The following is a 26,153-nucleotide window of genomic DNA, read 5'->3' as shown; positions in this document are numbered from 1 at the left end:
CATAGTTACTTCATCAGGAAACAGGGAGGGAGAGGGAAAGACGAAAGGATGTGGATTTTAAGGGAGAGGGTAAGGAGTCATTCCAATCCTGGGAGCGGAAAGACTTACCTTAGGGGGGAAAAGGACAGGTATACACTCGCACGCACACACATTCATCCGCACATATACAGACACAGGCAGACATATGTAAATGCAAAGAGGTTGGGCAGAGATGTCAGTCGAGGCAGAAGTACAGAGGCAAAGATGTTGTCGAATGACAGGTGAGGTACGAGGGGCGGAAACTTGAAATTAGCGGAGGTTGAGGCCTGGTGGGTAATGGGAAGAGAGAATATATTGAAGGGCAAGTTCCCATTTCCAGAGTTCTGATAGGTTGGTGTCAGTGGGAATTATCCAGATAACCTGGACGGTGTAACACTGTGCCAAGATGTGCTGGCCGTGCTCCAAGGCATGTTTAGCCACAGGGTGATCCTCATTACCAACAAACACTGTCTGCCTGTGTGCGAAAGCTTGAATATTTGTGTTTTTTATTTTATTGTGTCTATCAACATACCAGCACTTTCCAAAGTGTCTTTAGACGCATTTTCTCTTGAGTTTCAGCAGATATTTGCAATTTCGTTTTTCCAGTATGTAACTGGAGCTTTTCATGCAGTGTTCACTGTTGACAGAAAGCGTCATTTTGTTTTCCGTTATAAACAAAATTATTTTTAAAGTGGAATTTTATGTGCCCAATCAATGAAGCTATCCGAAATTAGCCTAGTGCGATATTTGTTTTATCTTTATGTAGTAACAGAGACATGAAAACATGAAGAGTAACCAGTACTCCAGCAACAACAGCACGAGCCATGCCTATACTGACTGCCACCACCATGCACCACGCGGAAGCTGGGGTATTCTTCATGTTTTACAGTCCCCATTAATGCATATTGATGAAATGGATATTGCACTAGGCTAATTTGGAGCCACTCTATGGATTGGGCAAATAAAATTATGCTTTAAAAATCATTTTGTTCATAACAGGGAAACAAACAAACACTTTCCGTTCACACTGAGTGTCGCATGAAAGACTTTAGTAGCAGTGTTTCTTTGGGCTGACTCTAGTCACACGTTGCAAAAGCTAAATTGAAACTCTCTGCCAAACACGAGAGACAATATGACCGGCATATCACAGTTTGCTACTATACTGTTAGCAAAGAAAAATGTTCTCACCCAAGCTTGTTTTAGGAAAGTTTTGTTTCCCTCCTTAAAACCAACCTATTTAACCTACCTTCCCTTGCATACATGTGTGGTGTGCCACTAACCTCTAACCAACCATCGTCCGGCCCGGACCATCCCAACTCTCGGCCGTTTCTTCTCTTTTTTTCCAGAGAGGTCTTTGCTGTTTTCCAGGATTCTCTAATACAGGCACTACGTCGCGAAAAGGAAAATTACCCAAGCCATTATTGGCGGGTGTAGGGCGAACAGGTTCACCCCACCATTTGTTTGAGCCATCAGGGTTCCTGCAGGGCTTGGTGCCCACACGCTATGAGCAGGGTCGTCCTGAAGAGATCCTTCTGTTAGAGAAGCAAGGACGCAGCTCACAGCAGCAGTGTGCAGCCAGCCTTCCTCCAACATCTCTGCCACGACCACCTCGCAGGCCACCAGCTGGCAGTGGTGCAGGGTATGGTCGCCTCGGAGATGGAAGTGCTAGCGGCAGTGAGAGCCATGGACCTGTCCCACCATCACCACCTCGCAGGCCACCAGCTGGCAGTGGTGCAGGGTATGGTCGCCTCGGAGATGGAAGTGCTAGCGGCAGTGAGAGCCATGGACCTGTCCCACCATCACCACCTCGCAGGCCACCAGCTGGCAGTGGTGCAGGGTATGGTCGCCTCGGAGATGGAAGTGCTAGCGGCAGTGAGAGCCATGGACCTGTCCCACCATCACCACCTCGCAGGCCACCAGCTGGCAGTGGTGCAGGGTATGGTCGCCTCGGAGATGGAAGTGCTAGCGGCAGTGAGAGCCATGGACCTGTCCCACCATCACCACCTCGCAGGCCACCAGCTGGCAGTGGTGCAGGGTATGGTCGCCTCGGAGATGGAAGTGCTAGCGGCAGTGAGAGCCATGGACCTGTCCCACCATCACCACCTCCGGCTCCAGCTGCTACGCCACCACCATCAGCATCACACCGCTCTGGCATCCCGCGCAAACTCGGTGGATATGGGCGTCTCGCTGAAGGATCTGTAGAAACACCTTCTCGCCAGAGGAAATCGTCAATTCCCTGTTCAGTGTCGGGAAGTGTATGCCGTTCAGTTCATTCTAATGGCCAACCAAGTAGTTCAGGTGTAGCTCGAGCAGAAGGTGCCAAGCTGCGACTCTTTACAGGACCTCGATCACGTCGTAGTTCATCTGTAGCGAAGCCTGCTTCTACAGATAGCAGCAATGCTAGCAGTAAGTCGGTTGCTAGTACTGGTAAGTACAGAATTCAGTTCTAACAAATGTCTTCCATTTGCCAGTGATTGCTCCGTACTGATTTAAAACTAAGATAGATGTGTTTAATGATTTCAATGTTTCTTCAGTGAGACTTGTTAGTGTTCTTCCTCAATCACTGAGCAGAGCTGTGTTTCAGTTATCTCTGTGGTTTGCAATTCATGGAAGAATGAGCTTTATAAAACATCACATACAGATTCCTGTTATAGTGCCTTTTAACTGTTTGTAATGAGTAATGTTAACTACTGTTTTAATATGTGAAGAAAGTTAATGACATAAAAATGAACCCAAAAGCAGTATGGTCAGAATGCAATAGGAGTCACACTCTGTTTACTTCTCCCATTTTTTTTTATTCCCCCCCCCCCTCCCCCCTCCATGAAAGTGTGTTCGCAGAATAAAGTTAGTTTTATGTAGCAGACCCTACCTCAAAGTTTTCTGCTTTTAGCAATTTAATTTGTGTATTCAAGTAACTTGCTAGTACCACAATTCTAGTCTCATTATTTAGTCTGATGTATCATAGCTTTTGACACACTTGTAAGGTGCTCTTTGCCATGAATTAATGTTTTATGTGCCTTGTGTATATAAGTATTCATATAGTGAAGACAGATTTTCTTTTTTTTTCTTCTTGTCAAGTATGTTTAAAAATGTGATAGAATTCTAGGAAATTGCCGTATCTTAATAATATTTACTGTGCCTTCAAATAATAGTCTTCCTTATAACATCAGAATCAACAGTGCGCTTTAAAATACCACAGACAGAATAACATTTTAGTACTCTGTAGTGCAAGGAAACAAATTTTGACTGAAATTTTATGCATATTGATTGTGGTTTCTCTGTCACAGTTTCTCACAAAAATTGAGATAGTTGTAAATAAATTTAGCTACCATTTGTCATATAGTAATCAGTGGTGGCCATTGCTGTTGCTTCAGATATAGTCTACAAAATGCTCGTGTATGTTTCCTCTCAGAAATATACAGAGAAGAATGGGAAACTGTACCATTTCACTAGCTGTCTTGCTATTTGCACTATTTTTGTGACGCTGACATTTTTCTAAGTACGTGAAAATGGTTTTGATATGTTAAACATACACAATTTTTAAGATTATATTTTTTCTCTGTGAAGTTGTCAGCAACCAGAAATTTATTATCTTATTTTATCTATTCTTTTATTGACTGTACTATGCATTTCACAGGAATGTCTTGCTGTGGCTGGGGAAAAAATGCAGGTTTCATTCTGTAAGCAGGATGACATTAGACACCAAATCAGTAATTACTATTCTGCAAGTAGAGGGAACATAGCGTTCACCAAAAAAGAGCTTGATGAGCTACAAGAAATGCTTGTAATGTGGCATTGTTAGAATCAGTGCTACTCAGTTAGTCAATTATATCCTTGTGTAATAACAACAGTAAGTGAAAAATAACACAACAATGGGAAAGTGAATTGAATTTGGCTTTTAGAGGACAATATAGTTTGGCAGCTACAGTAAATCACATTATTTCTTCACAGTCAAGATACATAGATCAGACACTCATTTTTCACCCACATCCAAACACCAGTATTGGTTGCCTGTTTTTGCCATGTTGTTTGGTCAAAAATATCATGTTCCCAGGCAGTTATGGTTGTTACTTCTAGTTTCACCAGCACTAGGCAAGACATCCCTTCTAGTTTTAAGTGCCTGTTAGTAATGTGTTCCTGTTAGTATCCTGAAGAACATGAGGCTCATATACAAATGTAAATTGTTGAAATTTTTTAGATACTGAAATATTTTTGTAATTCTCTTAAGTGTCTATAACGAGCAGCAGGGAAAATCATTTTCCTGTTTCAGAAATAATTTACTTTTGTGGGAAAACTTGTTACATGTGTATGTTTGTATTGACGGCTTTTTGCAATATATATACTGTTTATTATTTACAAATATTGTGATAAACTCTGCAGTACCGAAAAAGATATTAATTTTGTAATAAAGAAATGGCAATTACATCACAATTTAAAATCTTGTCTTTCATTTTCAAGTAGTCAACATTTTCTAAATAGATCCTGCTTACTTTACAATTGGCTTGAACAATTAATGACAGTATAGTAAAGCCATTGCTGTTTTCATGGGAGTTGCCTAATGAACGGCACACAGTTTCGTCCTTTCTACATCTGCCCCCCCCCCCCCCCCCTCTTTCCCATTCTGAGAGATAATTACTGTTTGATCTTTACCTTTCTTTTTCTCTCCCTCCTCCCCTTCCTGCAGCTTCCATTTTTCTGAGAGAAAGATCAGCCTCAGAATCCTTTGTCACTCATCATTAATTTCACCTTTGGCAATATTTGGCATGTGTGTAAAATGTCACAGATCATATAATGATCTGGCTTTTAAGTGAAACTTTTATGTCCTCCCTCATCCGTAAGTGGCCGTGGAAACCAATTAACAGGGCATTGGAAGGCAAGAACAAATAGTTCCATTAAAAAATAATCACAACACATGTTAAGAAATTTATCCCATTGTGAGACAAAATGCTCATTTCTAGAACACGAAGGTCAGCTGCACCCACTCTTGCACTTCCTCATCTGACAGAAAGCAACACCCATGCATGTCTTTCTTCAGGTTCCCAAATATGTGAAAATCACACAGTGAAATATTCGGGCTGTATGGGGGATGTGTTTCCCAACCAAATCGCTGAATTGTAGCCTTCATCCGAGGGGCAGTGTAGGGGCAGGCATTATCAACCAATAGGACGATTCCAGTCAACAGCCAGAAGTCAAATAGCAAGCCCAACAGTAGAAACATGTCACATCTTCCTTTATGCAAGTTCCAGGAAGGTTGTGATGACCACCTCCTTCAACTGCAGAGGCCCTCTGCTCCTCGTCGACTTCCTCAAGCATGAAACCAAAATCAGTTCACAGCGCTTTGCAGAAACTGGAGCGTGCCGTAAAGTCAAAACATCCCAGAATTCTTTTGGACTGAAGCAGCCTGTTGTACGATGAATCTGCCTCCACACCACCAATCGGATGAAGGCTATGCTTCAGTGATTTGGCTGGGAAACTCTGAATTATCCTCTGTACAGCCCAGATCTTTCAACATGTGATTTTCGCATCTTTGGCAACCTGAAGAAACTGGACAGCGGTTTCAGTCAGATGAGGAATGGCAAGAGTCAGTGCTATTGTGGATCCATTAACGGCTGAGTTGATCATCTCATCTCCCAGTGGGATAGTTGTCTTGATGTTTGTGGTGATTGCTTTTGAGGAAAGATTCCATGGTTGTCGCCCCCCCCCCTCCCCCCAAAAGGATAAATAGGATAAAGGAGACTGACAATACTACTTGTCTCAAAAAGTAAAGGATGAACCTTTATTGTGCAACATGAGTAGCAACAGATAATTTTGTAAGTGCTGTTTATGTGACTGTGGGTAGGCTCATAACAACCGATGTACAAAAATGCCATGCATAAAGTGAGATATGAAATACGGTGTAGTAACAGAAGTCCACTTATCTGTTTATTGCCACTCAATAATGCATACCACATCTAAAACACTGATGCCTGCTGCAATTAAAGTCCAGTCATCATTTACTTCATTATCCTTATCTTGCTTCCCCCCCCCCCTCCACCCCCACCCCCACCCCCCAGGAAATTATAACAGTGCCTCCAGAACTTGTCTTTCCTACATACCCTTTCCTTGACATTCCCAATGATGCCCTATGTCATAATTACAAAAACGGTGCTGGAAGTCTTTTATCTTCTAAAATTATTTGATGCACTTGGTTTCTGTGCTGCTCAAAACGCTTCAGCAAATTTCATCATCATCTTAATGAAAGCATAGCCTCATTTCATAACATCATGCTGTTGCATCAGCCCCTTCTTACCAAAATGCACGTATAAGCTCATGGCTTTCTTTGTTATGGAATCATGAGAGTTTTCACAGAATTTTCGCATCTGGTAAGTACTCCCAGAGAGCATTTATGTTATCAGTAGTTTACCAGTTGATTTTTGAAGCTGATGGCTGATATGCATTTAGTGCCAGAAAACAAAAAATTTGCATTTCATGCAAAATTCCAGCGAATTTTCCAAAATATCATCTGTTGTTCTGCTGATCACCGTAAACTGTACATAATATGTCATCAGTGATAAAGATGATTCGAGCACTCTAAGAGAAAACTGCATAACACTTTGTATTTTTAAATAAAAAGTGTTCTAATAAATTTAGTGTACCGAAACAAATTAACATATCTGCAGTACATTCAGATCTTTTACACATGCTTATCTAACACATTGGACTTTGAAAAAATACAGATTATTGATACCGCTCAACTAGGTTCAGTGACTCTTGCAATATCTATGCCAAGTTGGTTCAGGACAGAACTAATGAAGCCTCGGACAAGTGCTGTCATGGTCGGGGACGACGCTTGAACCCTATGCCCGTCCACAATGGTAACGACACTGCTAGCCACATGGAAAATGATTTAAATCCAAATAGAGATGTTTTGCAGGATATGCTTCCTGCAACCACTGTAGAAGGAAAACAAAGACAGAGGATGAGATGGTCAGATGAAGTTAACTGACACCTCATGTCCTGTTATTACCAAGCAACAAACTTAGGAACCAACATGACTGGATACAGATGACAAGTATCCACAACATTTATTACCAGATACCCAGAATTAAAATTTTTAACAGAACAACGACTAGCTGAGCAGATCCGCATAATAATAAAAAAATAACAGGATACCCCAGTCAGAATTAGAAAACATCAAACAACAAGTACAACAAATACTGGAACAAAATAATATGCAATTAGAAGAAGAAGAAAATACAATAATGGACTCAAACATCCCAGAGCAAACAAACAAAGAACAACACGCATCAATTAAACAAACAGAGGAAAACGAAATCTTCAGACAGCCACCAGAACAAGCACAAATAGAACACGAAGTGACACACATGTTAGATGTAGAAGAAAAATTTCAGCTGGCATATATAGGATACAAAGACACAAATACAGACATTAGACCATTCTTGCATAAACCACCAAATAACCCACAAGTTGAAACAACAACAACTACTACTAGTACTATCAACACAATCATATACAACAAAATACATGAAAATACAACTATGGAAGAGTTACAACTAATGGTTTATATAGGAGCACTCACTACACTAAATATACACACTAGGCAGAGATCAGAACCAACCAACACACAGAAGAAACCCACAAAACCAGCATGGCAACACAGGCTACAGATCAGAATAGAAAAACTGTGAAAAGACATCGGACAGCTAACACAATTTATAAGAAATGAAATATCAGACAAAAAACGAAAAAGGTTAGGTAAAATCTCACAACAAGAAGCGATGGAGCAATTAAATGAAAAGAAGCAGATATTACAAGCATTGGCCAAACGACTTAGAAGATACAAAAAAAGTGAAAATAGAAGGAAACAAAACCAAACATTCAACACAAACCAAAAGAAATTTTACCAGACAATAGATAACACACACATTAAAATAGACAATCCATCAAACATAACAGACATGGAACACTTTTGGAGCAACATATGGTCAAACCCGGTACAACATAACAGGCATGCACGGTGGATACAAGCAAAAACAGACACGTACAAGATGATACCACAAATGCCTGAATTGATAATTTTGCAGCATGAAGTCACCCAAGCAATTAATTCTACTCACAATTGGAAAGCCCCTGGAAAAGATAAAATAGCAAATTTCTGGCTAAGGAAGTTCACCTCAACACATTCACATCTAACTAAATTATTTAATTTATATTTTGTGTGTATGTTTGTGTTTGTTTGTGTGTCTGTCGACCTGCCAGCACTTTCATTTGGTTCCTGATGAGGCAACAGTTTGTTGCGAAAGCTTGAATTTTGTGTGTATGTTTGTGTTTGTTTGTGTGTCTGTCGACCTGCCAGCACTTTCATTTGATGATATGTGTGTGTGTGCGAGTGTATACCCGTCCTCTTTTCCCCCCTAAGGTAAGTCTTTCCGCTCCCGGGATTGGAATGACTCCTTACCCTCTCCCTTAAAACCCACATCCTTTCGTCTTTCCCTCTCCTTCCCTCTTTCCTGATGAGGCAACAGTTTGTTGCGAAAGCTTGAATTTTGTGTGTATGTTTGTGTTTGTTTGTGTGTCTGTCGACCTGCCAGCACTTTCATTTGGTGATATGTGTGTGTGTGTGTGCGAGTGTATACCCGTCCTTTTTCCCCCTAAGGTAAGTCTTTCCGCTCCCGGGATTGGAATGACTCCTTACCCTCTCCCTTAAAACCCACATCCTTTCGTCTTTCCCTCTCCTTCCCTCTTTCCTGATGAGGCAACAGTTTGTTGCGAAAGCTTGAATTTTGTGTGTGTGTTTGTGTTTGTTTGTGTGTCTGTTGACCTGCCAGCACTTTCATTTGGTAAGTCACATCATCTTTGTTTTTAGATAAATTATTTAACAGGTACACTGCAGATCCATACACAGTACCTGATACACTTACACAAGGAATAACTTACCTGAAACCTAAAGATCAAGCAGACACAGCAAACCCAGCAAAATATCGCCCCATAACATGCCTACCAACAATATACAAAATATTAACTTCAGTCATTACACAGAAATTAATGACACATACAACACAGAACGAAATTATAAATGAAGAACAAAAGGCTGCTGCAAAGGAGCACGAGGATGTAAAGAGCAACTGATAATAGATGCAGAGGTGACATATCAAGCTAAAACTAAACAAAGGTCACTACACTACGCACACACTGATTACCAAAAAGCTTTTGATAGTGTACCCCACTCATGGTTACTACAAATGTTGGAAATATACAAAGTAGAACCTAAATTGATACAGTTCCTAAACATAGTAATGAAAAATTGGAAAACCATACTTAATATCCAAACAAATTCAAATATCACATCACAGCCAGTACAGATTAAGCGTGGAATATACCAAGGAGACTCAGTCCTTCTGGTTCTGCCTTGCTCTGAACCCACTATCCAACATGCTAAATAATACAAATTATGGATATAATACACTCCTGGAAATGGAAAAAAGAACACATTGACACCGGTGTGTCAGACCCACCATACTTGCTCCGGACACTGCGAGAGGGCTGTACAAGCAATGATCACACGCACGGCACAGCGGACACACCAGGAACCGTGGTGTTGGCCGTCGAATGGCGCTAGCTGCGCAGCATTTGTGCACCGCCGCCGTCAGTGTCAGCCAGTTTGCCGTGGCATACGCAGCTCCATCGCAGTCTTTAACACTGGTAGCATGGCGCGACAGCGTGGACGTGAACCGTATGTGCAGTTGACGGACTTTGAGCGAGGGCGTATAGTGGGCATGCGGGAGGCCGGGTGGACGTACCGCCGAATTGCTCAACACGTGGGGCGTGAGGTCTCCACAGTACATCGATGTTGTCGCCAGTGCTCGGCGGAAGGTGCACGTGCCCGTCGACCTGGGACCGGACCGCAGCGACGCACGGATGCACGCCAAGACCGTAGGATCCTACGCAGTGCCGTAGGGGACCGCACCGCCACTTCCCAGCAAATTAGAGACACTGTTGCTCCTGGGGTATCGGCGAGGACCATTCGCAACCGTCTCCATGAAGCTGGGCTACGGTCCCGCACACCGTTAGGCCGTCTTCCGCTCACGCCCCAACATCGTGCAGCCCGCTTCCAGTGGTGTCGCGACAGGCGTGAATGGAGGGACGAATGGAGACGTGTCGTCTTCAGCGATGAGAGTCGCTTCTGCCTTGGTGCCAATGATGGTCGTATGCGTGTTTGGCGCCGTGCAGGTGAGCGCCACAATCAGGACTGCATACGACCAAGGCACACAGGGCCAACACCCAGCATCATGGTGTGGGGAGCGATCTCCTACACTGGCCGTACACCACTGGTGATCGTCGAGGGGACACTGAATAGTGCACGGTACATCCAAACCGTCATCGAACCCATCGTTCTACCATTCCTAGACCGGCAAGGGAACGTGCTGTTCCAACAGGACAATGCACGTCCGCATGCATCCCGTGCCACCCAACGTGCTCTAGAATGTGTAAGTCAACTACCCTGGCCAGCAAGATCTCCGGATATGTCCCCCATTGAGCATGTTTGGGACTGGATGAAGCGTCGTCTCACGCGGTCTGCACGTCCAGCACAAACGCTGGTCCAGCTGAGGCGCCAGGTGGAAATGGCATGGCAAGCCGTTCCACAGGACTACATCCAGCATCTCTACGATCGTCTCCATGGGAGAATAGCAGTCTGCATTGCTGCGAAATGTGGATATACACTGTACTAGTGCCGACATTGTGCATGCTCTGTTGCCTGTGTCTATGTGCCTGTGGTTCTGTCAGTGTGATCATGTGATGTATCTGACCCCAGGAATGTGTCAATAAAGTTTCCCCTTCCTGGGACAGTGAATTCACGGTGTTCTTATTTCAATTTCCAGGAGTGTATTACTGGAACACTCCAACACAAAATCACACATTTGCTATACATGGATGATCTAAAACTACTGGCAGCAACAAATCAACAACTCAACCAATTACTAAAGATAACAGAAGTATTCAGCAATGATATAAATATGGCTTTTGGAACAGACAAATGTAAGAAAAATAGCATAGTCAAGGGAAAACACACTAAACAAGAAGATTACATATTGGATAACCACAGCGACTGCATAGAAGCGATGGAAAAAACAGATGCCTATAAATATCTAGGATACAGACAAAAATAGGAACAGATAATACAAATATTAAAGAAGAACTAAAAGAAAAATATAGACAAAGACTAACAAAAATACTGAAAACAGAATTGACAGCAAGAAACAAGACAAAAGCTATAAATACTTACGCTATACCAATATTGACCTACTCATTTGGAGTAGTGAAATGGAGTAACACAGACCTAGAAGCACTCAATACACTTACACAATCACAATACCACAAATATAAAATACATCACATACATTCAGCAACAGAAAGATTCACATTAAGCAGAAAGGAAGAAGGAAGGGGATTCATTGACATAAAAAACCTACATTATGGACAGGTAGACAATTTAAGAAAATTCTTTCTAGAATGAGCAGAAACTAGCAATATACACAAAGCAATCACTCATATAAATACATCGGCTACACCATTGCAATTTCATAACCCCTTCTACAGCCCTTTAGATCACATAACATCAACAGATATGAAGAAAGTAAATTGGAAAAAGAAAACACTACATGGCAAGCACCCGTATCACCTAATATAGCCATACATCGATCAAGACGCATCCAACACATTGCTAAGGAAAGGCAATATATACAGTGAGACGGAAGGATTCATGGTTGCAATACAGGATCAAACAATAAACACTACATATTACAGCAAACATATTATTAAAGATCCCAATACCACAACAGATAAATGCAGACTTTGCAAACAACACATAGAAACAGTAGATCACATCACAAGTGGATGTACAATACTAGCAAATACAGAATACACCAACAACTTGCCATACAACATAAACTAATAAAACAACACGTTCCCACATACAAGTATGCACCACAAAAGGTACTGGAGAATGATGAATACAAATTATACTGGAACAGAACCATTATAACAGATAAAACACCACCACATAACAAACCTGACATCATACTCACCAATAAAAAGAAGAAATCAACACAACTAATCGAAATATCCATACCCAATACAACAAATATACAGAAGAAAACAGGAGAAAAAATTGAAAAATACATCCAACTGGCCGAGGAAGTCAAAAACATGTGGCATCAGGAGAAAGTTGACATTATACCAATTACACTATCAAGTACAGGAGTCATACCACACAATATCCACCAGTGCATCAATGCAATACAGCTACATCCAAATGTATATATACAACTACAGAAATCTGTAATTATTGATACATGTTCAATTACCTGAAAGTTCCTAAATGCAAGGTAACATATACCATATAGTTAAAAGGCAGTCACCTTGATCATGGTCCGCATCACTTTCCATTTTTAACCAGACATAACGTCTGAGAAAGGAAAGAAATAATAATAATTTAATGTGGCTCAATGCGACACTACTTTAGCAATGTTCGTATCCCTAACGTACCGCTGTTATCCAGCCAGTGAAAGGGGACATAACAGTTTAATGTAAAATCCAAATACAAGCCATGTGTCATTTCCAGTGACTCCTCCCATTGTTGAGAGGTGAAGGCTGTTAAAATGCAGACTGAGAAATCCATGGTCCAACTGAAAAAATTCATAGTCCGAGCGGGATTCAATCCCAGGACTTCTCAGTTTCCATACATGTATTTTACCATCAGACCACCAGGCCAAGCATGAAAACAATATATACAAAGTCCCCATTACAAAGCATAGAAGTCTGTAATAGGAATTGTGAAACACAATATGTGAATGAATTTGTTGATCTGGTTAGTTGCAATATTGGACATTTTGCAGATGACACATTATCCATCTGTATCAGACTGAATTCCTGGACTATCTTTGAACTTAAAATCCATACATATTATAAAAGGAAGTGTGTGTGTGTGTGGGGGGGAGAGAGAGAGAGAGAGAGAATATGCATGAGAGGAGTTACGACAGTGCAGCCAAGACCAGCTACTCAGCAATTCAGAAATTTAGGCATGGCAAACTGTTTACAGGAAAGATTTGATGGTTTGTTTGGACATCTGTGCACTTGCTCGTCAAGCACACACTTGACGAACAGCATGTTTGCCACGGGTTTGATGTCTAAGGACCGCCGTAAATATTGAGCTGTGTGCTAACAAAACTGCAAGGTGAAATTCATGAAATATGTGTACAAATACAACTGAAGTATGTTAAATATGTGTAAAATACATGTGACAAAGTGGCCAAAACAGTGGGTAGAAAGCTTCTCTTAAATCCCTGGATCCATTTCAACCAAACTTCATACAAACATAGCTTACTTTCTGGAAAGAAGAAATACTGAGGTAAGAACCAGCAACCTCCATTTGGGGGGGGGGGGGGGGTGATAATGTGGAGAGAGAAATGGGAGAAGGGTCTAGATACAGATAGAGGGGAGGAGGAGGTGGACAGAGAAAGGGAAGAAAAGGGAATGGAGAGAGAGAGAGAGAGAGGAAGGAGAGATGGAAGGGAAAAGGAGGAGATGAACAGGCTAAGTGGGTAGGAGGAATAGGGACACAGAGATGGACTAATAGAAGATAAGAATAAATACATACCCAGGCAATGTGGGTATATGCTCAGCTAGTACACAATAAGTCCTCTACAACATACAATTCTACAGATTCAAAAAACATCCTGCACAAATTAGCCCAGCATTGGAGACAAGTGACAGAGGCAGGAAGTGACATTAAAGAGTAAAATGTATCAGGTTGTGTTATACAGCATGCATAAAGTGTCATTGACAGAAGAATTAACTGAAGTATTAAAAGCTCTTAAATATGTAGAGCTATAAACTAGTGACACCATCACTGTGTTGTTAGACTGTTACTAAAATGTAGACTTTCACGGCCGGAAATATCATGTCCATTATAATTATCCGGGCTGTTATGCCGTGGTCGGTTGATGAATTTTGTCTCAATTCCCAACGTTTCGTCTCCGACTGCGGGAGACATCTTCGAGGGGGTCCATAGGTCGATGGAAGGTCCAACACACCCACTGGCTCGCTACTGACTGCCGCAACAGCTTTCCAGCCAGGGAACCACAATAATCGTTTCGAGGAGACACAAGTACTAGCGGCCACAAGCAGATACTACGAAAGGCTCTACAGGGAGGCAATCGAAATCGCTAAACACCCAAATAATTTCAACCGAAAGGAGGAGGGCGTGAAATTAAACGGTATGTGGATGCCGGTGTTAAAGAAGATGTGTACCACCCGTCCCCTACTGGGTAATGGCAACGGCGATCGACGGCGATGGACAGCGGCCAATTGCACTGACGTTTTCAAAACATGTGACATCACACCGCAGCGCGGGAGCGCGCGGACACGGAATTTAGCGGCAGTCAGTAGCGAGTCAGTGGGTGTGTTGGACCTTCCATCGGCCTAAGGACCCCCTTGAAGATGTCTCCCGCAGTCGGAGACGAAACGTTGGGAATTGAGACAAAATTCATCTACCGACCACGGCATAACAGCCCGGATAATTATAATGGGCATGTTAGACTGTTGTTGTGCCTTGACACTGCTAAAGATTCTTTCAAAACAATGGGAAAGTAATCAGTGAATAAGTATTTTAAAAATGATGCAAAGGATAACAGAAAGAACAACCAATGTCATTATGGTTTGTGTAAAAGCACACAGTAATGTTTCAGGCAGTGGAAAGTTGGATCATTTTAGCTACACAGGCATGAGCAATTGATGTTAAAAAAACGTTTTGTGGACAAGAACACTGTATAATATTCAGGGTGATTCAGGAGGAATGTCACATAATTTGTGAGGTGATTCTACATGTGGAAATCAACCGAAAAAGTCCTGTGAATGTGGGTCTGATTTTCGATTGTTAAGGAACTGGAGTGGGTTGAAAACTACACACATCCATGAATGAGATGAAGACAAGTGTGAAAATTACTTAACAAAATAATGTTTAGGTGCTGTGGTGGACAGAATAATGGTTGGACAGATGACTAATCCATTCTACAAGAGTTGTTCAAAAAGTCCCCAACCCATCTCAATGCACTTGTCGACTGGTTGCACATTGAACATCATATCGGCGGGCTTTAATGTGGGCAACAGCATCTGTGATGCAAGCGATGTGTTTTTCACATGTATCCACCTTCATAGCATACACATCCTCCTTTTAACCAGTCCCATTTAACAGATGCCTAATGGGGTTTGGTCAGGTGACCTGGCAGGCCAGTTAAAGGGTCCGCCACACAGATCCATCACTGAGGAAATGATCCATGATGTTGCAGGCACATTTACCGTCATTGCTATAATGCACCCTCTTCCAAAAGTGTAGGTAGGTCGTATGTAAGGAAATAAGCATATGCTGTGGCTGTCGTGATTTGGAAGGAATACAGGCCCTATCACCATGTCATCATACCACATCAATTGTTAACTGAGAAACTAACTTGGAATCTTGTTTCTGTAGTGTCATGTGGGTTCTCGATTACTCAGGTATGATAAATATGGGTATTCATGAAATCATTGTGTGTAAATGTAGCGACATCTGTACATAAAGCATATGGTACAACACCTCTATGTACAACCAATCATTCACAAAATTGTTGTCCACTAAGTCACCTGGATGCAGATGTTGCACCCTCACATTCTGTTACGTGTACACTGGGTAGTCTTCCAGACACACACAATGTTTGAAAAACCCTGGCACACGGCGTTTGTTGATCAGGGAAATGTCTGTGGTATTCTGTCACAGTCATTCGGGCACTGCCATTACAATACCTGTACAGAAACCCATCTGCACATTCTGCATGGCTGAATGTATGTGGCATGTTGGTATTCACAGACACAATGAACTTGCTCAATTAAGTAAGACTCAAGCACCACAAGCACACGGCCTTACGACTGCTCACTGATCCAACCAACGATTGCATGCTAGGTATGCTTGCTGCTGTTGCCTCTGTGTGACATCATAGTGCTGACATTCCTCCTGTATCACGCTGTACATTTGGCCACAAGTACAATAAAAACAATACATGCTACAAGTTCACCAACATTACTGTCTGTTGAATCGCACTGTTGATCACGAAATATTTGCTATAACATCTTCAGCTCTTTCCCCCCCCCCCCCCTCCCCCCCCCCCCCCACTTGCACACATTTTCTTTTGATCATTTAAGTGGAACTCCTCCATTAACCATTCCACTTGTTTTACTATAGTGTTCTAAAGTGCGAATATGTCAAAATTATTCTCATTGAGAATGACTTTTCAGTCTGCAACAGACTGTGCACTGTTTTGACACTTCCAGGCAGATTAAAACTGTGTGCTGAGCTGGAACTCAAACATGGGATCTTTGCCTTTTGCAGGCAAGTGCTCTACCAGTGAGGTATCCAAGCATGGATACCAACACATCGTCATAGGTTGGGTTCCTTTTGGAAGTATTAGTGGGAGCAAAGCTGTGAAGGTGGGTCAAATCAAGCTTGGATGGTACAGTTGGTAGAGTGTTTGCCCATGAAAGGCAAATGTGTCAGATTTGAATATCTGGCACAAAATTTTAATCTGCCAGGAGTTGTAATTCTCGTTCATTTTGACACAAAGATTTTTTTTCTGTCACCATTTGCTTTTTTGCACCACGTACAGTGCATGAACGATTTAGAATGAGACCTAGTGTATTTTTCTTTTGTTCCAGCTGTTTATAGTATAGCTTCTGAAAAGAGAATTATATTTGGCTTTCTAAATTATTATGGGCTGTGATGATTTCCCAAATCCAGTTACATATAGCAACAATCACATCTTTGTCAAATCCGGTTCTCATAAAATACGTATCTACATCAGCATCAATATGCAGCAAGCCATCTGACTGTGTGTGACGGAGAGTATACAGGGTCAGTCAAAAGCCCTTGGACACCTTCGTAAGTTGGAAGATTAATGGGAAAATTGGAATGTGATGATGGGAACATAGGTTTGATGTGGGGCCGCAACTTCTGGAGTGAATGTCATTCATGGCCGTCATCTTGAAATCCGCCATTTTGGATTCAAGTCATTTTTTTAAAATGAGGAGGCGGGTGTATGACACATCAAATAACACTTGCTTGAGCTCTGGAATTTAGTGGTGTAATTTGTTTTTGTCTATCTTGTACATTTTAGAGGTTATTAATTTTCAAAGTTGGGAAATTACCTTCATACCAACTGCTACAACGCATGTTCTACATGTTGTCCATCCCGTGCAATGCACAACTGTAGTCGCCGCAACCACTCTGACTGCACACACGGAGCAAAGTGTCTCCTGTAATTTGGTCACAGGCATGTTGTATGCATTCCTCCAGGTGTCTCAAATTACAGATGCTCTCAGCATACACTATCTGCTTAAGACGTCCCCACAGATAAAAATCAAGGGGCGTTAAGTCAGGGGATCTGGGTGGCCACGCCACGGGACCACGGCGACCAATCCAGTTTCCTGACAGTTGTTACTCCAACCATTCACAGACACCAATGCCATAGTACGGAGGGGATCCATCGTGCTGAAAATAAGATGGAAAAATGCCGTCAGCATTCAGTGTGAAAGGGAACACAAGGTCGTGCACCAGCATTAGATACTGTGGTGCAGTTAAGGTGTTGTAAATGGAAAATGGCCAATGATGCGGGTGTCCCATATGCCACACCACACCATCACCTTCGCTGGACTATGTTCTCGAATTGGGGCAACCCAGTTCGGCTTTGTGTCACTCCAGTATCGACAATTATGTCAACTAACCTCCCCGTTCAACGTGAAATACGCCTTGTCGCTGAACAGTACGCCCTTGGCAAACGAAGGATCCAGTTCATGTTGTTCAGTAGCCCACAGGCAGAACTCCAACCAGTGATCAGGGTCATCCTCGTTAAGTCGATGTTGCTCTGCAGCTTGTAAGGATGCCACTTATTGGTGTTCAATATCCGGACAACGGAGGTTTGGCTCATTGCACATGCTAGGGCCACACGATGGGTACTTCGTTTAGAACTTTTTGCAAATGAAGCAACACCCACAGTTGCAGTTTCCTCATTGGTGGCAGTCCTTGGTCACCCACTACATGCCCTATCGTGAACAGAGCCCGTCTCCCGGAATTTGCTGATCGTGTGAGCCACCGTGCTGTGCAACACCGGTTCTCTGTCTGGGTGCCGTCTGTTGTAGTCAGCTGCTGTTGTTCAGTAACTGCGTTCCCCTGATATAAGGATAATTTCGATCTTCTGTTCGCAGGTCAGACCCATTTTAGATCACCCGGAACAAAGAGAGACATGAGTCGGTATCAAGGTAACTTTGAACATTAATAACTTCTAAACTGTACAAGATAGACAAAAACAAATTACACCACTCAATTCCAGAGCTCAAGTGAATGTTACTTGATGTGTCATACACATATATGAATGGAGGAGGAGTTGCCACATTTATTAAAAACTGCCATAAATTCAAGAACATTGACATTAATAAATTCTGTTTAGAGCAGCATCTAGAAGCATGTGCAACAGAAGTAGAGTTCCATAACAGATCCTATATAATAGTAACTATTTACCGAGCACCTGCAGGAAATTATAATCTATTCATAAATCATCTAGAAGCTCTTTTGGGTTATTTAACAGGAAGAAACAAAGAAATTTTGATTACTGGTGACTTTAATACAGATTTTCTAATGCAATCTTCCAGTAAACATTTACTGCAGTTAGTAATGTTGTCTTTCACTCTAACTCACACTGTAAACTTTCCAACTACGATCACTAAATCCTCAAGGACAGCCATTGATAACATTTCTATAGACAAATCAAAGGAACAAAATCATATCTTAAAACCTGTAATAAATGGACTATCAGGTCATGACATGCAGCTCCGTGTTTTAGATGTAAATTCTAAGCAGGTTATCAAGACTGCTAAATCTGAGTACAGGAGAGTAGTCAGTCAACCAAAACTTGAGTGTTTTAGAAAACTGCTCAAAGATATGAACTGGAAAGATGTTTATAGTGCACATGACATGAATGAAAAATATAACACATTCATTAACAATGTCAGTACCATGTTTGAAAACTGTTTTCCTCTAAAAGTTACTCAAATTAAATAGAAGTGTATAATAAAACCATGGATTACACAAGGAATAAAGATTTCCTGTAAGACAAAAAGGAGAATGTATCTGTCGATCAAGAATAGCTCCAATGCTGATGATTTAGCTAAATACAAGAAATACCATAAAATATTAAAAAAAGTAATTCACACATCTAAACAAATGCACTACGAGAAGAAGATAGCAATGTCAGGGAACAAAATAAAAACAATATGGGATATAGTAAAAGAGGAGACTGGTAGAACCAGAAATGAACAGGAGCAAATAGCATTAAGGGTAGACAACACATTAGTAACCGATGGGCATAGTGTGGCAAATCTATTTAACAAATACTTTATATCCATTACTGATAGAAAGGGATTGTCAGGATCAGTAAATCATGCCCTTGAATATCTGAAACTAGCCTTTACAAATAGCTTCAGGTACGTGAATATGTCACTCACTTCACCAAAAGAAATAACTTCCATGATAAAACCCTTAAAAACAAAGCATTCTAGTGGTTACGATGAAATATCAACAAAGTTAATTAAGGCATGTTCTTGTGAGTTTAGTACAATTCTAAGTTACTTGTGTAACCAGTCAATTATAACTGGGACATTTCCTGACTGGCTAAAATATGCAGATGTTAAGCCTCTATTCAAGAATGGGGATAAAGAGATACCATCAAACTACAGACCGATTTCACTTTTGCCAGCATTCTCAAAAATTTTAGAAAAAGTAATGTACAGGCAGCTTCTAAACCATCTGACCACAAATAACATTTTATCAAGAATCACTTTGGATTTCTGAAGGGTTCTGATATCGAGAAGGCTATTTACACCTACAGTGAAAATGTACTTAATTCATTAAATAACAAGTTACAAGCACCAGGTATTTTCTGTGATTTGTCAAAGGCATTCGACTGTATGAACTACAACATCCTTTTAAATAAATTAGAATTCTATGATGTTATGGGCAGTGCTGCAAAATGGTTCAAGTCATACCTCGCTAACAGGAAACAAAGGGTGTCAGTGCAAGGGACTAGTGAATTAAGTCATCAGTCATCATCAGAATGGGAAGAAATGACATGTGGTGTCCCACAAGGATCTATCTTAGGGCCATTGCTTTTTCTTGTGTACATTAATGATCTCTCATAAGTTACAGTGTCAGATGCAGAGTTCGTTTCATTTGCAGATGACACAAGTATTGCAATAAATAGTATGTCAAGTGTAGTTCTAGAAAGATCTGCTAATGATATTTTCATGGATATTAATAAATGGTTTAAAGCCAACTCACTGACATTAAACTTCGAAAAGACTCACTGTATGCAATTCAGAACCTGTAAGAGGTTCCCACCCACCATATGCATAAAGTATGAAGAAGAGAAGATAGAAGAGGTTGACAGTCTGGGATTACAACTTGATAATAAATTCAGTTGGGAGGAGCACACCACAGAACTGCAGAAACGCCTTAACAAATCTGTATTTGCAATTCGAGTGTTAGCAGACATAGGTGACATAAAAATGAAAAAGCTTGCATACTTCGCCTACTTTCATTCCATAATGTCATATGGTATAATATTTTGGGGTAACTCTTCAAGTCCAACAAAATTTTTCAGAGTCCAAAAGCGTGTAATACGTGTTATTTGTGGAGTAAATTCACGGTCGTCCTGTAGAAACCTCTTCAAAGAACTGGGTATACTAACTACTGCCTCTCAGTATATTTACTCCTGAATGAAATTAGTCCTAAATAACATATCTCTTTTTCAAACAAACAGCTCAGTTGATATATACAATACCAGGAACAAAAATGATCTGCGCGAGGACTTAAAAGCACTTACTTTAGTTCAAAAAGGGGTCCACTACTCAGGAACACTCATCTTCAATAATTTGGCAGCAAACAAAAAATTTTATTACAAATAAAGATCAGTTAAAAAAAAAAAAAAAAAAAAAAAAAAAAAAAAAAAAAAAAAAAAAAAAAAAAAGTTCCACATCCAGAAGGATCTCCTCAGCACAGATCTATGGAACGAAAAACTAATCTAATCTAATCTCTAATCCCCCCCCCCTTCCCATTTAAAAAAAATGACTTGAATCCAAAATGGCGGATTTCAAGATGGCGGCCATGAATGACATTCACTCCAAAAGTTGCGGCCCCACAACAAACCTATGTTCCAATCATCACATTTCAATTTTCCCTTTAATCTTCCAACTTATGAAGGTGTCCAAGGACTTTTGACTTGCCCTGTATATCTTACCTCCATCTGGCCTCCATTTCCATTTGCAAATGGCACGTTAGAAGAATGCGTGTCGGTAGAACTTTGTATTGGCTCTAATTTTCTCGTTGTGCTCATTTCACAACATGAATGTGTGGGGAAATAATAAATTGTCAAACTCTTCCTGGAATGTGCTCTCTCGTAATTTCAATGTAAATCACTCCATGATGCACATCACCTTTCTTGTAGCATCTGCCACTGGAGCTTGTTAAGCATCTCTGTAACACTCTTGTGCTGGCTGAACCGACCCTGTGATGAAACGCCTTGCTGTTTGTTGGATCTTCTCTTATTTTTTCTATTAGACCTACTTGGTAAGGTTCCAAGAATGATGAGCAATAATAAATATCAGTTAAATTATTGTTTTGTAAGCCACTTCTTTCATGGATGAATTATGTTTCCCTAAGATTATTCCTATGAATCTTCATCTAACATCTCCTTTTCTAATATTTGTTTTATGTGATCACTCCCGTTAAGGTCGCTCTGGATGGTTACCCATAGATATTTTATGGCGGGTACTGTTTCCAGCAGTTTGTCGTCAATGGTGTAGTTGTACAATAGTGTACTTCTTCTCGTCTGTATGCTCAATATATTTATTTACTTCGTAGTCAACTGCCAGTCCCCGCATCATTCATCAATCCTCTAGTCCCTCTGCAAATTGCTGCTGTCTTCTGGCATTGCTACCTTCTTGCAGATGGTTGCATCATCTGCGACCTCATGGAGCTTCCAACATTTTCTATTAGATCATTTGTACATATGGTAAACAGTAACAGTTCTATCACACTTCCTTAGCGTACTCAGGTAATTACCTTTATATCTGTTGATTTTTTAAAATTAAGAGTGATGTATTGAGTTCTCTCTGCCGGGAAGTCTTGAATGCAGTTGAAATCTGCTCAGAAAATCAGTAAGCTCATATCTTTTCATTACATGGCAGTGCGGGACAGTGTCAAATGCCTTTCTGAATTCTAGGAACATGGCATCAGCCTGACCACTCGTGTCTGCAGCACTGTGAAACTTGGAGGAACAGAGCAAGATGAGTTTTGAAAGAATGCGGAAAATGTGTTGATTTTTGAGAAGATTTTTGTTCTCCAAAAACATCATAATACATGAGCATCTAACTTTTCCCATAATTCTAAAACACTTTGATGTCAGCAATACAGGCCTATAATTATGTGCATATGTCCTATGATCCTTCTTGAAAACAAGAATGACCTGCACTCTTCTCCAGTCACTAGGGAGGATCCTTCATTGCTCCAGTACCTACAAATAAACTGCTGCTAGAAGGGAAGCTAGTTCTTGTGCATAATCTTTGTAGAAGGCTCCTGATGCCTTTCCACTATTAAGAGATTGTAGTTGCTTTTCTGTTGTGTGATCACTTATCTCAATATCTATCATTTCAATGTTGGTACAAAGATTGAGATGAGGCACCATATTACAGTTAGTCATGTATTCGCTGCCTTGGTCTGCTTGTTTCCCACTCATTTCATCCTCACTAACGTGCATGCACATGTGGAGTACAAATTTAATGCAGAAATACTTAGTATTGATGATTTATGGCAGCCAATTACCATCTTCTCTGTCCCCTAATGAGCGCTGCTGATCTCCCATTGTCAGTTTTTGTGACATTTCTGTCACTTGGATATCTGACAGACATCAGTACTATTACTATACTCTTAATGTTTGATATTTTTCTCATATTCTGTACTCATATTTTGGTCATATTATGTATACATTTTTCATTCATTGAAACTGATGACTTGTGTGCAGTTGGTGATACACAATTCAGTTTTAATTAGGTCTTCAGAATGTAAATGTTACTCATAATAATCAAGGAAGTATTTCTGTAAGCTTCCATCATAGTATGTCAAATCTGCTCTGGTATAAATACTCTTTATATACTGAACCAAAACCTTGCTTAAAATTTAGCAAACATAATCAGTGTGTGGTCAGTTCTCACTCCACATGCATAAACTCCTTCTTCCATCTATGGGGAAGCAAATATTTCCATCGTCATACCAAATTTGGGGCAGACTTATTCTGAATTTTAAATTTACTGTGCTAAAAAGTCTATTACTCCAAACTCTAGTCAGCTTGCTTCATTTTCTTGTGGTAAAAACTGTGCTTTATTGGTTACTGCTACTTAATTTTTCCCATTTTTCTTGAGTACAGTAAGTCAGTAAGCAACTGTGATTGTTTCATTATCCACAAGCCTCATTTACAATGTGAGCAGAGAGGCATTCCATTTAACTACCTAAAACACGCGACTTTCCATTTTAATCATTCTCTGGTTTTGCCTCTATTCTATATCTCCTACAGCATTTTTCCACATACTAGTTTTTCAGTCTCCTTCGTGGAGTGTGAGCTGTTCCATTGAACCCTTTCTGCCAGTGATTTTGCGAAGTCATGTTCACCACAGCGTATGCGACAGACAGCTGCTGGTGTAGGATCATAGAACCATGACGTGGCAAGTGCTTTCGCCTTTGTCACAGCTGGACTATTTACTGTGAAGTAAGTGAAGATAAACAAACACCACCATGCATTCCATTGTGCCCAGTGTATTAGGTCAGAAGTACAGAACATTTTTGAAATATTGGGAGTTTTGGGAACTTTGGAACAACTCAGGTAAGCTCTTCACTATTTTCTTAACACCCACTCATGTTTCTCTGTAATTAAATGTTTCCATTTAGTACATGGCATATTCCTGCATTGGCAAGGACTTGTCAGTGGTATTCTTCACTATTATGTAACAGTTGTTCTGAACTCCAGTGCCAGAATTGATTCCTAAACTCGATTACTACCACCCCAGCCTACATATACAGTGGTGGCTCTTGGGTACCACCCATTGTAAGGTAAGTACTTTCAACACCACAGAAAACAATTATCTTCATTAACAATACAGTATCACGATAGTTTCCAGCACAGTCACACTGAATGTGCTTTGGTAAGTGTCTGCACTGGAATGCAAGATGGCCTAACAGAGATACAGTAGTTACATTTTAGCATAAGAATATGTGTACTATGAATATGACGACATGTGTATCACACCTCTATAAGAAAGATCTGCATTGAACACTGTTACTCACTCCTAATTGCAGACAACCACCATTGCATTCAGTGGGAATATTCTGCATGTGCTGCATATTTGTTGCCCTTGTGATCATATATTATCAAAGTGAGATAATACACATTAGTATGAAAATTCTAGCATTGTGAAGCATGTATATGACAAATTCCATAACAGATTACAAAACTGTGCTCATAATGCAGATCAACATAAAAGACTGCAATGGGGCTGCCCACAGAAAGCACTGGTTGTTTTCAAATATTTGAGAACATCTAATTTGGAAATATGTGAAGAATAATGCAGATTAGACACTACTGTCATGGAATGCAGAGCTGCAACATCACCATACCTATGTAGAAGATTGGTCAAAATGTAATGTAATCCACATTTACAATAATGTAGTTTTGTGGCTAAGGTAAAGGAAGAAACAATAACTATGTGCCAGGGTGTCCCAGGAGTGGTCAGTATTCAGGAATGTACTAGAATGATCATTCAAAGGGTATGAGAGGCCGGTGAACATTGGGTCTAAAGTGCACGCTTTAAGAGCTATGTGAAGACTTGTTCATCTTCAGTACTATGAAACATCACTTCTACTGGACAAGTGCTCATAGCTCTTAAGGTACACTCTGTTTTGCTGCAGTTGATTGTTCTTGTAATATCCCAGAATATTGACCCTTCTTTCTGGGATACCCTATGTAAAATACATGTTGCTCACTTTAATGTTTGTTTGTTTGTTTGTTTGTTTGTTTGTTGTTGTTGTTGTTGTTTTTTTTTTTTATCCAACTGGCTGGGTTGGAGATTTTCTCTGCTCAGGGACCGGGTGTTTTTGTCACCATCATCATCATCATCATCATCATCATCTCCATTTCCTTCTCATCGACGCACAATTCGCCAAAGCGGCATCACCTAAAAAGACTTGCACTAGACGATCAGGTCTACGTGCCGGAAGGCCCTCGCCACACGACATCTCATTCAAAATGCTGAGAAAACCCACATGTTTATTACATAAATTTTAACTTACCGCCAAGAAAATGACATTGTCTACGGTGCATTGGCATTCTTCCCTCTACATTTATTTTAACAAAAACTGAGAAGAAATATGGAGTTTCAGCATAATTTTAAAATCTGGAACATTTTTTGTGTCTCTTGAAAAGTTTAATTTTTTGGACATGTGGGGTTTCTCAAAATTTCCATTCAAGTGTCCCAGTGTATGCCACTCTGTCCAAATGCAGGGTTACTGTTATGAAGGTTAAATCATACCCCCTTACAAGAAGAATGAGAATTACAGCTGTCAGCTAAAGAAAATTGCTTTCAAATAGTAAAACATAACTAACCAAAGGCACATTTGCATCAATAAGCAAAACTGACTTCAGACCCTCTCAAAATTGTGCCATCTTCATTTTTTTCATAGTCTTTACATATAATCTGTGGCAAACCTGTGTGTAACAAATCACATATAAAGTGGAAATGACATTTCACACAAACACTGTTGAAATACAAAACTTATTACCAAAATAAGTACTGTTTCTGTAATCTGTGTGTGGATACAAGAAGTGAAGCAACACTTGGCCACCTGCCCAATATTCACCTAGATCATTAACAAACATTCCAAAAACCTCATTGAAGTACTCTCATGTTTCTCCTCTCTGCTTGCAGTTATACAAAAAACTTTAATGCAAGTA

At 40.5% G+C, this 26,153-nt stretch overlaps 1 protein-coding gene across 1 annotated transcript in view; it reads left to right on the top strand.

Annotated features, from left to right (window-relative positions):
* LOC124780266 (protein SPT2 homolog) overlaps positions 1-16,826 on the top strand; it is a 29,576-nt gene extending 12,750 nt beyond the window's left edge. The window contains exons 2-4 of the mRNA XM_047253768.1: positions 1,365-2,088; positions 2,287-2,445; positions 16,762-16,826. Coding sequence (XP_047109724.1) covers positions 1,365-2,088; positions 2,287-2,445; positions 16,762-16,826 — 948 coding nt within the window. The remainder of the gene's footprint in view (positions 1-1,364; positions 2,089-2,286; positions 2,446-16,761) is intronic.
* The last annotated feature ends 9,327 nt before the right edge of the window (positions 16,827-26,153 follow it).

Source organism: Schistocerca piceifrons, chromosome 1 (genome assembly GCF_021461385.2).
Source record: "Schistocerca piceifrons isolate TAMUIC-IGC-003096 chromosome 1, iqSchPice1.1, whole genome shotgun sequence".
NCBI classification, from domain to species: Eukaryota; Metazoa; Arthropoda; class Insecta; order Orthoptera; family Acrididae; genus Schistocerca; species Schistocerca piceifrons.
The sequence above is the reverse complement of the archived record's forward strand: the minus strand, read 5'-3'. Positions and strand labels throughout refer to the sequence as shown.